Source organism: Wallemia mellicola, assembly GCF_000263375.1.
Source record: "Wallemia mellicola CBS 633.66 unplaced genomic scaffold WALSEscaffold_7, whole genome shotgun sequence".
Taxonomy (NCBI): domain Eukaryota; kingdom Fungi; phylum Basidiomycota; class Wallemiomycetes; order Wallemiales; family Wallemiaceae; genus Wallemia; species Wallemia mellicola.
Genome location: NW_006531964.1, coordinates 458474 through 474178, shown reverse-complemented (window position 1 = coordinate 474178; position 15705 = coordinate 458474). Strand labels below are relative to the sequence as shown.

General features: G+C 43.6%; 7 protein-coding genes across 7 annotated transcripts; 3 read left to right on the top strand and 4 right to left on the bottom strand.

The window, feature by feature from the left end:
* Nucleotides 1-71: 71 nt before the first annotated feature.
* On the bottom strand, nt 72-564 carry WALSEDRAFT_28427 (ribosomal protein S13; the record flags this gene model as incomplete). Its single annotated transcript, XM_006957933.1, has 3 exons — nt 72-138; nt 184-473; nt 517-564. The coding sequence occupies 3 exons, from the start codon at nt 562-564 to the stop codon at nt 72-74; spliced, it is 405 nt and encodes a 134-aa protein (XP_006957995.1).
* Nucleotides 565-2785: 2221 nt separating this feature from the next.
* On the top strand, nt 2786-3391 carry WALSEDRAFT_54324 (hypothetical protein). Its single transcript, XM_006957932.1, has 2 exons — nt 2786-3045; nt 3091-3391. The coding sequence occupies exons 1-2, from the start codon at nt 2803-2805 to the stop codon at nt 3316-3318; spliced, it is 471 nt and encodes a 156-aa protein (XP_006957994.1). The 5' UTR covers nt 2786-2802; the 3' UTR covers nt 3319-3391.
* A 221-nt stretch (nt 3392-3612) lies between these two features.
* WALSEDRAFT_68650 (ATP-dependent DNA ligase) lies at nt 3613-6712 on the top strand. Its single transcript, XM_006957931.1, has 6 exons — nt 3613-4299; nt 4346-4431; nt 4460-5911; nt 5956-5982; nt 6028-6452; nt 6498-6712. The coding sequence occupies exons 1-6, from the start codon at nt 3624-3626 to the stop codon at nt 6661-6663; spliced, it is 2832 nt and encodes a 943-aa protein (XP_006957993.1). The 5' UTR covers nt 3613-3623; the 3' UTR covers nt 6664-6712.
* WALSEDRAFT_60201 (phosphatases II) lies at nt 6696-8895 on the bottom strand. Its single transcript, XM_006957930.1, has 4 exons — nt 8866-8895; nt 8582-8822; nt 7810-8537; nt 6696-7763 (listed from the first exon to the last, which is right to left on the bottom strand). Exons 1-4 carry the CDS (start codon nt 8869-8871, stop codon nt 6732-6734), a joined length of 2007 nt encoding a protein of 668 aa, XP_006957992.1. The 5' UTR covers nt 8872-8895; the 3' UTR covers nt 6696-6731.
* WALSEDRAFT_37741 (CDC73-domain-containing protein) lies at nt 8896-10092 on the bottom strand (the record flags this gene model as incomplete). The annotated part of the gene is made up of 3 exons (XM_006957929.1): nt 8896-9034; nt 9087-9163; nt 9213-10092. 3 exons carry the CDS (start codon nt 10090-10092, stop codon nt 8933-8935), a joined length of 1059 nt encoding a protein of 352 aa, XP_006957991.1. The 3' UTR covers nt 8896-8932.
* Nucleotides 10093-10236: 144 nt separating this feature from the next.
* WALSEDRAFT_68647 (hypothetical protein) lies at nt 10237-12085 on the top strand. Its single transcript, XM_006957928.1, has 3 exons — nt 10237-10480; nt 10530-10753; nt 10798-12085. Exons 1-3 carry the CDS (start codon nt 10429-10431, stop codon nt 12055-12057), a joined length of 1536 nt encoding a protein of 511 aa, XP_006957990.1. The 5' UTR covers nt 10237-10428; the 3' UTR covers nt 12058-12085.
* Nucleotides 12086-12094: 9 nt separating this feature from the next.
* WALSEDRAFT_60200 (kinesin-domain-containing protein) lies at nt 12095-15655 on the bottom strand. Its single transcript, XM_006957927.1, has 4 exons — nt 14664-15655; nt 14021-14616; nt 13561-13976; nt 12095-13514 (listed from the first exon to the last, which is right to left on the bottom strand). The coding sequence occupies exons 1-4, from the start codon at nt 15605-15607 to the stop codon at nt 12162-12164; spliced, it is 3309 nt and encodes a 1102-aa protein (XP_006957989.1). The 5' UTR covers nt 15608-15655; the 3' UTR covers nt 12095-12161.
* Between the last annotated feature and the right edge of the window lie 50 nt (nt 15656-15705).

Sequence of the window (15705 nt, the reverse complement as noted above, 5' to 3'; positions counted from 1 at the left end):
TGAAAAATGGTTGTATGCTGCTCCTTGCAGATCTGTTATGATTTAGATAAGGAAATCTAAGTAAAAGAGACTTACGTAGCAAATCCACGTCCTCCTAGTCTATTCACACGTCTGGCTGTACGTGCATTGGAGTGTGTACTATAAATGATCAATATATGGTGTAAAAGAGGAAAATAAACGCACTTTTGACCTCTAACAGGCAAACCTTGACCATGTCTTCTACCCTTGTAACTACCAATTTGTCTGTGATGCTCAATATTCGATCTAACCTCACGCCTCAAATCAGCTTCAATCTTGAAGTCATGTAGGTAATGTGTGGTTGGTAGAGCAGGTGGAGCAGATAGGAAACTAGATAAGCTCGTCATTTGATGCTCAGGAAGCTGACCAATCTTTGCTTTATCGTGTATACTAAGGTATGCGCAGATACGTTCACTGGTGGGCAAACCAATACCGTAGAATCTAGTGAGAGCTATCTGAAAGCTAGTCAGATGGAGTAACATAATAGAGTATACACACTTTTACTAGCTTGTTGTCTGGTAAATTGACGCCTAGTAAGTAAACCATTTTTTTTAGCTTCACTTGGACGTTGAAGAAAACAACCAAGAAGTTGATAGAGATCGAGAAAAATGATAATAAAGTATTATAAGAGGATACAAACACATTTTAAAACGCTCTACTAGCTTTTTTTTTTATCAATTTCCTCTATCAGAGAAGGCGAGAAGACAGGAAGACGAGAAGAAGATAGGAAAACGTGGCGTACCATTGGGATTATCTGCACGAAATGATACTCTAGCTGCTATTTACAGTAACTAAGAGCTTCTGTGATGCATTTATCGCCAGATGAGGTCATTTTACACAATTTATATCGCTTTCACGGGTATACTAACTATTGGAAAGCTATGATACCTTCAATGCTACGACTTTAATACTCATACTCTGTCAATTTATCCCTCTAGTTGTGTAAACGCGATTGATATAGTACACTTTGAATTAATACAAGTGATAGACGAGAAGTGGATACATAGATTCAGGGAAGCTCGAAACCATATTTACAGAATTGCAACAACCAAGCGCCTGTTTATTTTATTCGTTTGAAAATTTTTTTGACAGGGCAAAACTACCTCTACGCAGTAGTTTTAAAAAGAAGTATGAAGAATTGAGAACTCGCGCATTGGTACTTATATTCTCTACCGTCGCATAAAAGCTATCCTACCTTCGTACCCTGAATATCAACTGTATATAATAGACTCCAGATTAAGCAGTCTTGGTTCTCAACCATGATGTCTACAGCTAATACAGAGGCTGAAAGAACTATCCGCATAGATGGAATCAATAGGTTGTGTGGGTGTTTTATATCTTGCTATAAATAAGTTAATATCACAGTCACTGACGAGACATTCTATGAGCTCTTTTCTAACGTTGGTGTGTAGTTGAGCTTATAAATACCTCCCTTATACGTTTCTAGGCCTCGTGGACTCCGTCTCTCTCCACTTCTCTCGTGGTGCAAATTCCGGATATGCACTTGTCGTCTTCAACAGAAACTGCGATGCAATGTCAGTAGAACACTTTCTAGAGTTGTATATAACCTATCCCAGGAGAGCGAGTGCATTGAATGTTATAACGTGCTGTAACACTACACTGTCGGTAACCTTCTACTTTTTTTATCCTCAACTAATCAGTCAAACAGCAAAATTACCTATCAGGAAAAGTCGTTCGATGTCTCCCCAAACATGGCGAGGTCTGATACACATGATCGTAAGAACCTCTACGTCCTCAACATTCCTTTGGACATGACTTCGGATGAGTTCAGAGACCTCTTTACTCCGTATGGTACTGTTACCCATGCCGTTATACTCGCGTAAGTACACTTCTGCTACATGTTTTGATTTATTCATTCCAAGCCCAGAATGCTTGATACCTCGTCTCGCAGACGCGGTTTTGTGTACGTTGAAATATCTTATCGTAGATCCTACAGTATAACGCTCGAAATAGTGACATGTCAACACCGAAAGAAGCTGCAGAAGCTTTGAATCGATTGAATGGAGCAGACATCAGGTGTGTATAATCATCTTCATGATAATTTTCTCTTATGTCATTAGAACATACCAGCTAGAAGTTTCTTATGCACTTGTTCAACGCTCAGGATGTAAGCCACTCATGTTTAATGTAATGTTTAATCCCCCTACAGACTCAATCGAGGACCGCACCAAGTCCAACCGTCCTGTTAAGCATCGCGTACCTGTGCTCTCCAGTCGTGTTGCCAAGGAGCCAATCAGTGCGCCATCAAATACCAAATTCGCATCATTGCCAGCTCATAAGTCTCTAATGGAGAGCAACTTTACTCCTGACTTTATGTCACGCTCATACTCACAACCTCAAGCTGACTTCAACCATGGTTTCAACCCTTATGTGTCAGCTTTTGCACCGAACGCAACGAGCGATGCATCGACATACCCTATTGAGCTTGTGAGTGGTTGTTTCAATAGTACTTTTTACTAAATTAGTGATCAGGCGAATCAAATATGCTTGGTAATTAAGAATTTGCCAATCATGATAGTTAAATCAGACGCAGAATTGCGCATGTTCATTCAATCGTTAGGACCAGTTGAGCCATTCAGGGGGAACATGTTTGCACTCCCTGATTCACTAGTCGCATCGGCGATCGTTACGTTCATGTCACCATCTGATGCAGCATTAGTTATGCACGCTATAAACGGTAAATACATCGGCGGCAACTTGATTGAAGTAAATCATACAACGAACACACCAAACAGAATCCAAGACATGGGATGGGTACCTGCGATGGAAGGACCTAAAAACGTCCGCAGAAGCGTTTCTGAGAAAAAGCCATTGAAGATTCCTGCATTTGGAGAAACACCTCGCTTCTTCAGTGCCCCGCATGATCGCTACACTTTTACGGCACCGATTCCACAAAATAAAGTGACGACTATAATCGGTGAAGGTAAGACATCATCCGAAGATCATTCCACTACTTCTTTAGAGTCTCTTTTAGAATGTTCAGAGTTGATTGATGAGCATAAGAGGGTAAGTTGTCATTGTTAATATCAATTTATACTAATGAAGCTGCAGCGTCAGATTCATACTTCAGAAACAGGCGATAGCTCATTCTTGGATGCTTCATTGTCGACTAATGAAGTCTCATCACCATCTAATGCAAGTGCAAAGAATTTTCTCATTCACGGGTCACCGTCCGTTGAATCACCAATATTTAACACGAGATCAACTACTGAACACATCAAAGATAAAGAGAATTATCCGATTATCGACCGCTCAAACTCAAGATTCAACATCGACTAAATTATTGCTGTAATAGTAACTATGTAAAGACACACTAGCAGAATTTCTATATTAAATAAAGATATCAATCAAAGCTGTGTAGCTTCGCCCGCTTGATGTCACGCTGGTATAGTTCTCTCTCGTCTGCCTCTCGCTTGTAGCTTTCCATCGATAGTTTGATAGCGAGCTCGACATCATCAGCCATAGTAGTAAGAAAAGAAGATATCGACTAGTAAATTGAAGGGTGTGTGTCTATTTAAATAATTTTCATCTCTCACTATCTTCACTAAATTGCTAGCTTACGTGTTGCATTCTAACTACCAACAATGGCGAGAAGATACGACTCAAGGACGACAATATTCAGTCCTGAAGGCAGGCTCTATCAAATTGAATACGCGATGGAAGCGATCTCGCACGCTGGAACTTGTATCGGTATTTTAGCCCAAGACGGTGTCGTTTTGGCAGCAGAGAAGCGTGTAACTTCCAAACTCCTCGATAAAGCAGAAGCATCAAATGAGAAGATATTCAACTTAAACTCTAACATTTTAGCTGGTGTCGCTGGTATAACTGCAGATGCAAACTCCTTGGTGAATTACGCACGCATGCAAGCACAGAAGTACCTTTACACTTACGACGATAATATCCCTGTAGAACAACTCACACAAAGACTTTGTGATTTAAAGCAAGGATACACCCAATACGGTGGTTTGAGACCATTTGGTGTTAGTTTACTCTACGCTGGACATGACATGCATCACGGCTTTCAACTATACCACAGTGATCCTTCAGGTAACTATTCTGGCTGGAAAGCCACCTGCGTCGGTGCAAACAATGGTACTGCACAATCACTTCTCAAGCAAGACTACAGAGACGGTGTGAGCCTCTGGTCAGCAGCTCCTAACCAACAAGATGAAACTGAGGGCTCAAAGTGTGGCGCTGTTGAATTGGCATGTAAGATACTCGGTAAGACATTAGACGCGACGACTATAGACTCAGATAAGGGTGAGTGGAAACCTTTCTAAACTGTCTCATTCTAAGATCCCTTTAGTTGAATTTGCTATATTAAAACTTGATCCAAAAACAGGTGAACCTAAAGGACACATTTTGAAAGCACCAGAAATTGATAAACTACTCGTAAAGTTCGGCTTATCGAAGAAGAAAGACGAAGAAAGAATGGACTTTTCATGAAGAGACACTCGTCATTTCCTCAGACAGTGGCTCTGATAACGATGACGAAATTGGGAACACAGGCAGCATACACACTTTAAACGCATCTTCCGATAGTTTCGTAGTCCCAAAGCTCGATAATGCTATACAGTTCATCCTATTTGTACAGGCGTGCGTTGAATGCTCATCAACACGCTCACGGATTGAAATCACCAACATTTTGACGAATTATTTGCGTATCGTTCGTAAAAATGATCCAGATGCTTTATTACCATCCCTCTGGCTATTTTCCTCGCAGCTTGGTCCACCTTATGAGCCAAACGAGCTCGGAGTCGGCAAATTGGTACTCAACGGTGCACTCAAGGACGTCGCCGCACTCTCACCCACACGACTCAAACAGCTTCACAACCGTCTGGGTGATATTGGCGATGTCGCATTCGAGGCGACCCGTAACGTCATTTCTGTCGTCAAACCGAAACCATTAACGGTCTCGCAAGTTTATGGGACATTCAAGGATATAGCTACACAACATGGTCCGCGTTCTGTAACAGCCAAGACGAACCTTGTCAAAAAGCTACTTGTATCTGCCAAAGCTGAGCAAGCGCGGTGGTTGATGAGGGCCCTTGTCCAGAATCTTCGCATCGGGGCTGTCCGCACAACGCTCTCACATGCACTCGCGAGGGCGTTTGCTGTAGGTACACCAATAGATCTTCCATCCGCTGAGAAGATTGTCAGACGAGTGTATGCGCGACACCCAAACTATACGACACTTGTGAAGGCTCTTCTCGACAGTGGACTCAACGAGCTGGAAATGAAGGTACCCGTGCAAGTTGGTACACCTGTGCAGCCAATGCTCGGTGCAATTACACGTTCACTAGCTGACGTTCAGACTCGCCTTCGTGGCCAGCCATTCACGAGTGAGGCGAAACTTGATGGACAAAGGTGTCAACTTCATGCTAGTTTGGTTGATAGCAAGCAAAAGAACGGTTGGACTTCACCCCTCGTACGCGATAATACGTATCTCTATGTGCGGCTATTCTCCAGGCGTCTCGAAGATATGACAGAGAAGTATCCAGATGCCGCGATGAGTCTTTATGAGATATTTAAGAATGAACCATCACTCAGCAGCATCGTTCTCGATGCGGAAATTGCAGCAATTGATGATATGGATAACATTAGGAGCTTTCAGGAGTTATCGAATAGGTCACGGAAGGCTGTAGATGTAGATGAAGTTAAAATACGCGTAGCTGTTTTTGGATTCGACTGTATGCTATTCAATGGTGAAACACTCCTTGATAAACCGTTCAGAGAACGACGGTCGATAATGCGAACACACGTGCCTCCGTTCAAGCCATCTTCCATTACCTATGCACCCTGGGACCATATGCCATCAATTGATGATACTGGCCTCGTAGAAATAAGTGCCTTCTTCGAAAAGTGTATGACGGTCAGTGTGACTATCTTCTCGAAAAATACACTAACGCATTGTAGATGAAAGCAGAGGGTATAATGGTGAAAGTAAGTATACATCTATTGGTGAGGCGTATTTAAAGGAACATTCAGCTGCTTGATTACTATGAGCCAACGGACACAGATGACGCCGTGAAAACTCGTAGAAAAGCACTTCCAGCGACATATGAACCCGACAAGCGAGCAGAGAGTTGGCTGAAGGTGAAAAAAGACTACCTCGAAGATGTTGGAGATAGCATAGATTTGGTGCCAATCGGAGCATGGCATGGGATGGGTCGGAAAAACCAATTTTGGTCGCCAATTCTATTAGGTGTTTATGACGACGACGAGGGAGCGGTAACTGCCGTGTGTAAATGTATGTCAGGATTTTCTGATGCTTTCTATAAAGCTATCGGTGAGCGCTATGCTGAGGGTTCGTCCAACGTCTCTAAGCATGCATTTCCTGGCGTTATAATTGGCGATACATCTCCGGACGTATACTTCCAACCATCAGAAGTATGGGAATGTCGAGGAGCAGAGTGGGTAGTAGCCTAAAACTTACTTTACCACTAACATTTGTTCAGCATCACACAATCACCGGTTTACCCCGCTGCTAAAGGACGTATAAGTGATAAAGGGCTTAGTATACGTTTCCCGCGTTTTATACGGGTTAGAGAGGACAAGGATGTCGAGCAGGCTAATACAGCTGCTGATTTAGCCAGTATGTACGAAAAACAGCAGTCTGGATAACGATTATTTATTATATTATTTGTATTATTCGTAAAATTGCAGCATGCATAATGTTTCTATAGTGTATATTACATGAAAGCTACTCCAAGTGGATCTTTCTCTTTGTTTGTCTCTTTGATTGGTTTGTTCGTCTCTTTGGTGCTCTCCTTGTTTTGCACACTTTCCTGTGCTATCTCATGTCTATTTTGCTGAATGTCACGCGTGTCTTCACCCTCATCGAAAAGCGTGCTAGAGTCGTAGTCGCTTCTCAGTCGCGGCGGAAGGTCCTTCTGATCATCAATGCGGAGGCCTCCGAAGCGAGTTTCAAAGTTGTTGTACTCATGCACTAGTCCCTGTCCGAAATTTTGTACTTGTGTGCCGATACCACGCGCAACACCCGCCATTCCACCCCAACGCCCGAGGACACTCTCTTTTTTACCAAAAAACGAGTCAAGTGTATCAAAGTATGGTTTGCCCTTCCCTTTTGCATTATCTATAATCTGAGGAGTTGTTTCTGGTTCTATTTCGCTATTGAGGTCTGTCCCCTGTCCGAAAACGGCGTTCCACCAGAGTATATCATCTACACGTGGGTAAAGCACGCCCATATCTTCCACTTTGTCATCCTCTGAATAATCTTCATTTGTGTATTTTGACATATTAGTAAGAATTTCATCCCAGACGCTCTCAGTCGCTTCAACGACAGGTACGCGGTGCTGACCATCGAGTGGATCGACCATCATGCGCTCGCGCTCTGAATCTACGAGGAATGAACCGATGTCACATGAGTAAACTTTTTCTAGGAGCACTCTCAGAAGATCCTCATTGTACTCGAATCTACCTGGGTTTTGGCGGATAAGTTGCCAAAGACAGTCAAGGAATTGCAGGAACACAGGACTGACTTCCTTCAAACGTGACCCGAAAGTACGCTCTGGTGGTGGTTCCTTGACGCCATCGACGTAGAATGGCCTCTCGACGACTGTATGTCCGCATCTCTCGTTAAATTTATGTCCAAATGCCAGGAAATCTTTTTCAATGAGAACAATCAAACCTCTAAGTGTTCTAAAGTAAGGATCAAGACATATTTGAGCGAGTGCGGCAACTTGTGATGTGCGATCCCATCCCTGTGTGCTATGTTAGTGTGATGTTTACAAAAGAAGCTCAACCCACATCTGAACAGTGTACCAGAACATGAGAGGAATGAACGTGAATATTACGAACAGTGAGAAGCGTCCCACTGAGTATAACTGCAATATGCTTGAGGTATCCACTCCGCCCGACGGCAACTCGGTCGACTTGACCACCGGGAGTGTTTCCAAAACCAACTGCATCAACGACACGTGTGTAGGCATCACGCACGACGTGTATATTTTCAATACCGAGGTAGACTTTCTGGCAACCTGGATAGTTGTCCATATTCTCTGTACCTGCACCCTGGGCACGCTGTGCCATTGCATTTGTTGTCGGACGTGCGTCTACAATGATATTTGTTGCTGTGGCTCCGTGTGCTTTGGTATCTCCTAAATGTGATGTAAAGAGCGCTTCAACGAGCTTCTCATCCTGGATGCTCCTGTTGTTTGTGAGACCAACCAATGGTTGAGCACAACGCGTAATAGTCGCCCGATTATTCCAGTGGTGGTACGTTAGAACAGGTAGACGCTGACGGGACCTATATCTCGCTGCGTAGTTAAGTACGTTATCCGATATCTTGGTGGGAACTACGAGAAGAGAGGGGTATGTAGGGCAGAGCGTGTAGGATTTGTTGATAGATGTTGTTCTCCATGCTGGATTATCTAGTACGCCCTGTCTTCTAAATTCATCGGTTGGATTGTATATCGACCATCCAGAAGAACGACCTTTGTAAGATTTAAAAGCTGGTAAATCATAAATAGATAGTGCTATATCATTGTAAGCTTGTATTATTTCTTATAAGCTCACACACCTGCTAATTCCTGAGAAGAACGCTTTAGGCTAGAGAAATACTCCTTTGAAATAGACTGTGAAGAGAACGACAGAGTATATTTAACGAGGTTACGACATCCAACAGTGAGTTTAATACCTTCTAAGCTAACGAATTGTATCGCTGGTGTTGCTATCGTTAGTCCAATTGAGAAAGTGAGCAGATCATTATCAAAATCAACGTTTGTATCGCAATCTAAAGCATTTCCCTTGAGGTGAACAGCCTGGAGCTATTTAATTACACTCTATGTTGGCTGACTAACTCACTGTCATTAGGGCACCTCAATGTAGTTAAACAAGAATATAAACGTGTGTTAATTTACAAAATCAAGTACTAAGTGTTCAGATGTGGCTTATTAGCAGCTATCCAGCTATCTAGCTGTCTCCAGAAGTTTGATACGAGTGATTTATCGGTGTGTCGTTTGTCTTTGTCGATCTGGAGGGTGAAGTTAGTGGTGCTAGTAAGTTTATGAAATACTGCGACTAACAGCAAAAGTGGATACATTCCAGTCTCTAATATTCGCGTTTATTGGTTCGTTTGAGTAGTGCATGTAAATGCCTTTAACTGGTGGTATTGTTAGACAAATCTTGAGATTCAAGCACATAATACCAACCATTTCTGAATAAATCACGTGGATCAGACCATTTATATTGTTTAAACTGCCATAGCTGACCTGTAGTAAAAACAGCGACGACTCTTTCCCATGCATCTGGACCAAACTTATTGAGAGTCTCTACCGAATTAATAATATACCACTTTGAAGAATGCTGTGAATTTTTTGTTCTGTATACGGTTATCAGATCATCGGGTGAATCGTTAGATTGTTTCGCTTGTTGAGTTGTTTGGAAAGTGGCGTCTGAGAGGAAGGATTTAACGTTAAATATCGATATTAGAGAAGTAGGAGAGGATGGTATGATAATGATTGGTGACATATTCGTGGGTTTCTTTTGTTGAGTGCTGCTTGATTGCTGATGTCTTGGTTTGTTGAAAGAAGCTAGTTTGTTAGCTACTGACTGCTGTATAGATGAATAATTTAACTGTTTATCAGCTCTCAAACAGGTGAGTCTATCGTCAAGATCGATCTCATTCTGTTTAATCTTCTTGACAATCTCTCTATCTTGTTGGTTCGTGACAAAGCGTTTCTTATTAGATGAGCTGTCCTGTATGTACTTATGGCTGTCTGTCACTCCAGTGAGATAATCAATGATAGACTTCCTATCTAAAGCGGAAATGAAAGGAATGTTCGCATCTTTTGATAATTTGACATAATCGATGAATGGTTTGTCTTTATAATTCAATAAGTTAACTAAAATGTCCAAAGTAAGAAACTCGTCATTGAGGTATAGTTTAGTTTTCTGATCTTTATTGAAAGGTGTGTTGTCTATTAAAATGCTGGTAGAATCCTTTAAATTTTCGACGAAATTATTTTCAAGCTTATATTTGATTTCTCTATTCAATTTGTAGCATTCTCGTATTTTCACTAGTGGATCCATGGTCGAATTCAATCAGGAGTTGGACTTTAGGTTTTCTATAGAAAGTAATGGCAAATTAAAATTAAATGAATTCAATAAAATATTACCATCGACAAACACTCTATCTAGGCACTCACATTACAATCCTTACACTAAAAATTTGTTAGACATTTCAACAAAAGATAGCGCATACTTGATATCACCAACAAACGAAAATAACGAGTGTCTTAATATAAACTACCTCTGTCGCTACAATAACATCTCTATCAACCTTAATAGCCCGATACTACAACTAAAAGCGACAAAATCAAACACTCTCCATCGTTCACGTCTAGTCAGCAACTTATTGGCCATAAAATGTCAATCAAAGGTTATCTTTTACAATCTTCACAAGAACAATCTCACGGAGGTACTCAATTGGAACAATCCGCAACCAATTTCTGACCTCTCATGGCTAGACTACAACTGTCTGCTTATAGACAACATAGACAATGTCTACAAGTTCTCCTATAGTCCTAGATTGAAGAATCCTTTCGAATTACATCATCTCGTTTATCAGCAGCCATTTAACCAGTCATTTGATTATCGCTTTAGAGCAATAGATTTTAGTCCATATGATAGGCAGGCTAATAACTCATGCCTCACTGCCAACAACCACCAACTCAAACTGGTTGATTTTAGAGTCTGTCTTCACTTTTTTGTTGTTTCCCTTCTAACTATCAACAGTCACCTAACCCAACTGTATTACACTCTACAGATGCAACCATTACCCATCTTAAAGGTGTTTTAGATGCTACAAATATTGGTCATTACACTTCTTCGCTCACAACAACTAAAGATATAAACTTCTTCGACATTAGGATGTTCAAAGATAGTTTACTCACTATAAAACATCAAAGAGCGTACGATAGATCACTCACACTTGACACTATAGATACAGGTGACACCGTCTCCGCACTTCTTTTCTCTGCGAATCACCCACTCTTATCAATCTACAACATAAGCAACAAAAAGGATTTCCTCCAGATGGTAACACCGCCATATTCCCACAAGCTGCCTTATGCACCAGCTGGCGGTCATGCAGTCTATACCCGTGGCGAGGAGCCCGGCTACGACGTTTTCATACGTAGCCAGGGAGGCTCGCTCTGCGTCGCACCACTGGCATTCGAGGAGGTGGAGCCACTCGATATCCGCACTGATCCTTCCGTCTGGGCACTCGAAGTTGACGCTTACTTCGGCGACGGATTGGACTCCCTCCGCGAACATACGCTGCGGGATCTTACGCGGAGCTGGGATGCCATCGCGAGTGCAGAGAAGAGTTCGCAACCAAAACGCGCACTCAGCGACCGAGGGATCCGCTTTGACGCTGGGCTCTATGCGGAAGTCGACAACGAGCCGGGATGGACATACGACATACCAACCTCTCTACGTCCACCTAAACCTGTGGAGGTATACAACGACGATGCCTGTGAATCCGTCAATTCGGACCTTGAGGGATCCTATACTATCCTCGCGAATAAGCATCCTGGGCGTGCTAACACTGGTGGACTCGTTCAGGAGCTCACGCGAGCCGCCTCAGCGATGGGTATCCATCCAGTCGCACCAGAAGCACACCAATTTAGCATTATGCCACAGCAAGACATTTCGACGGCTGCCAATGCACTTCTCTCGGAGTGGAGTCTCGGCAGTGATCCTGTAACATACCGCTATCGCGATCCCTATGACTCCGATAGCGAAGATGAGCGACCTCTGCTGCCGGAGCCAACACCTTCGCAGGTACCCGTCAAGCAGCGTAGACCACCTGTGGTGGCATCCACTAAAGAACCACCTGCTGTGCTTTCACAACAACTCGTACAGTCCCAAGCGAGTCAGCCTAGCCAATCCAGCCAATCTCAACCATTTATGCAGACCCAGGTCGCTCCTGGCAAGTTTGGTGCTCGTCCCGCTCCTCCCAAGAAAAAGAAAAAGCGCGTCGGCGGATTCTAATCTAAACTTTATAATGTACGATAGTCAATGTATTATACAACAAACAATCTAAAATTAATAATTAGGTGTAGGATTTTTAATGTACTTCTAAAACTGATAGATGTTTACTGGCGAACAGTGCGACGTTTAACTTCGCGAGGCTGAGCAGACGACCGCGTGCGCGGAATGTTGGCAGAAGTGGCTCGTAGAGGAGCCCTCCGTACCCTGGTTGGTGGTTTGTTCTTGGTGGTATCCTGGGTACTTGTACTAGTGTTCGTGCTGTCCTTCATATCCTTACTTTCCGTATCCTTCACCTCTTCTTTTGCCTCATCTTTCATTTCGACATCCTGTGACTCCTTGAAGACCTCCCTTTCAAGGCTCCTTAGTGTATTTGCAAAGGGTGGTGGCTTGACCGCCTCTACGGTGTAGGCTTCCTTGCGAGGCGACATTTCGGGCGGAGCAGAACCCTGACGTTCATCTACGTGCGGTTGGTGCATCTGCTCGTCGAAGCTCCTTGAACGTTTAGGTGGCACACCCATGACACCCTCGAGGACTTCTTCTCGAGTGCGTCCAACTTGCATTTCATAGGTCATTTCGCCAATCCATTCACGTTTGGCAGGGATACTAGCCTCTGCGCCACTATGCACGCCTTTGCTGTACTCTTCGAGGGCGCTCTCTATTTTGCAAAGGATATCCACCACTTCAATGCTATGGTTCTGGCTACTACTGGTTGAATCCTCAGTGAGTGTAACCAAAGTACTCGTTTGCTTAGCAAGATCTTCCTGAAGGCCATGCAAATCACTTGCGAGACTGTCGAATGCCCTAGCGGTATTCGATGTCGTCTCACGCGAGAGTCGGTCGTATGTTTCATGGAAGGTACTTATACGAGCACGGGTACGGTCGCACGCAGCAACAATGGCCTCAACGTCAGCCTTGCCGCCTTCCATAAGCTTGACATGGGTCTGCTGTACAATAGCCTTGTTATCAGTGAGTGCACCATCGACGCCCTTCTTGACATCCCGCAGAGCGGCTTTGACGCTTTGCCAAGCAGACTGCTGCTTAGTAACTTCATCCCGCGTTGCTTGCGCATGGTTCGAAGAATTCAAAGTGAGTTCATCGACAATAGCTAAGTTCTTCTCGCGAGACGTGCCAGCTATGGAATGCAACTCCCCAAGCGAGGTAGCAACAGGCGGTATAGAGCTCAAGGAGGCGAGTTCTTCTTCCCGCATCGCGTCAACAATTCGAGTAACCTCTCCCACGAGTCGTTCTGATCGCCTAAGAGCGGAAGTTGTTTGAGAATTGTGGTATGCTTCCAATTTAGCTTTGTTGTTTTCAAGTGCAACTGTGGTCTCCTTCGCGTATTCTTCGAGATTGCTATAAAGTTCACCGAGCTTGACAACATCGTCTTCCATTGAAACAATTCTTTTTTCAGATGATGCGCGGTATTCACCAAAAAGTTCGTCAATCTTGCCGTCGAACTGGATTTGCGTTAGAATTTCAAAACGTCTGAAGATAGGCACTCACTCCGTTCATTTCCTTTGTGAGAACCTCAGTAAGTGCTTCGCTGAATCTTGCGCTCGCAGCATCGAGATCCTTAACAACAGTCTGGAGTGTCAGGTTGACATTTTCGCCAGCCCTCTGTATGGCATCGGTGGAAGCTACACTCTCAGTACCATTATCACTTTCCATTTTCGACAAGTGCGATATAGCATCCTGCATTTTGGCTGCAATATCCCCTAGAGTACTCTTCGCGAGAATAGGGATACCTTCCAATGATTGCACGAATTGTGATTTCTGAGACTGTACATCACTCAAAACTCGATCGACAAAGGTAGTGTAAGCCTGTGCTTTGGTACTACAATCTTTGATTGTCGCTGTTGCATCTGAATGGTAGACCCTCAAGAGTGTTTTATCTGCTTCTTCCTGAGCCGTCTTTTCATCTATACCCCTATCAGAATTATTTATCAAACAAAAGATAACTCACTGAGTATTCCATGCATCTGCTCCAATTCGCGCTGTCCACTACGTGCGTGATCGAGCCAAGACGACGCGGCCGCGTAGTTTACCTTCTCGCCGTGTGCACGTACACCACCGACGACGCGCTCTTCTTCGAGTTCCTTCTTGACAACCTCGAGCTCCTTCTCGAGTTTGGCTATGGTGTTCCGCTTAATGATTATTTCGTTATCTGCGAGATCTAATTTTTGTAAAGTGTGAAGATGTTCGCGCTCAGTAGCGACGAAACCTTCACGCTCCTTGTCGCACTTCTCTTTGTTCTCCTGGAGGTACTCAAACTGATGGACTTTGTCTTTCGTAAACCACATGCCATTATTCTGTTCGACGCTAGCGCGGAATTCAGCCTTTAGGCGGACGTTTTCAGCGACTAGATCGTTTATGTACATGTTTTTTGAACTTTTTTGCTGGACTTGTGGCTTATTCTCAATACTCTTCGCGCGGAGTGCGTAGTCTAACGTCGAAAGTGTTTCCTCTATGCTTGCCTTACTTGGTGAAATTGTAGCGATAATGAATGTCTTGGTTTCACCACCGAGAGAATCTTGCAGTAGTCGCGTAAGTTTTGAATCTCTGCGGATATGTCAGATGGGGAATGGTATTACATACTCCACACTAACCTGTAGGGAATATACGACTTGTCAGCTGCTTTGTCACTCAGTTTCTTATTCCTGTTCTTGTCACTCCTCTCAACGAGACCATTGATAACACGTCCTAGGGCTAACAAGCTAGCATTGATGTTTCCCGCTTCACGTGCACGCATATCTACCGCACCACTGCGCCCTATATTCTCACTACCAGCCAAATCTACTAGATTGAGTTTACCAATCCGGACAATCTCGTCGCCCCTTTCTGAGAAATCCTTAATATGTACTGTGATCGTGAATACAGAATGAGAACGAGACGAGTACTCGTTGCAGTTCGTCGATGCGATCTTCCGGCGTCGGCTGCCTCTCTCAAAAGCCTCGAAAGCCATCTCTGCAGAGTCTACCAGTGTTTCTTCTAGACCTTGTATGATTACACCTCCACGTCCTTTTGGATCACCAAACATTTTGAGACCTTCGCTGGCTACGCTTGGTGGTTTGTAGTTCAAACTGAGTAAGTCGCGTAACTCTTCATTGTAGAGCTCGATATAACTCACGCGGACACTACATTCTGCCTTTGCGTGTTCCAATTTGTTAAAAATACTATGTAATGCGCGTGGAATAATGCCTGCACCATCACTAATATCGCCTCTATCCTTATCGAGCGTGTCTTTTTCATCCATAGCCATGGTATACGTCTTCCCGGTTCCTGTCATACCATAGGCAAATATCGTGCAGTTGAAACCTTGAAGCATTTCGTCGACGATTGGAGCACCGACGTCTGCATAAACCATAGCCTGGTCTGAGTGATCACCGAAAACGTGGTCAAAAGTGTATGTCTTCTGTGTTGTAGTTGAATGTGTGCTGTCTATCGTCACGCTTTGCCCGCGTAGTGCTTCAGTTGATAATATCTGATTCTCACCGGGTTTGAGCGGCCTACAGCGTACAGCTACCTGTATATTATTATTCTTGCTCGCCATTTCTTTGCTTTTTGACGCGCGTTTTGATATTACTAGACCTGTTCTCGGCTGTTCACTTAAAAGAGAGAGTACGCGTCAGGAGGAAAGTGAAATAATAA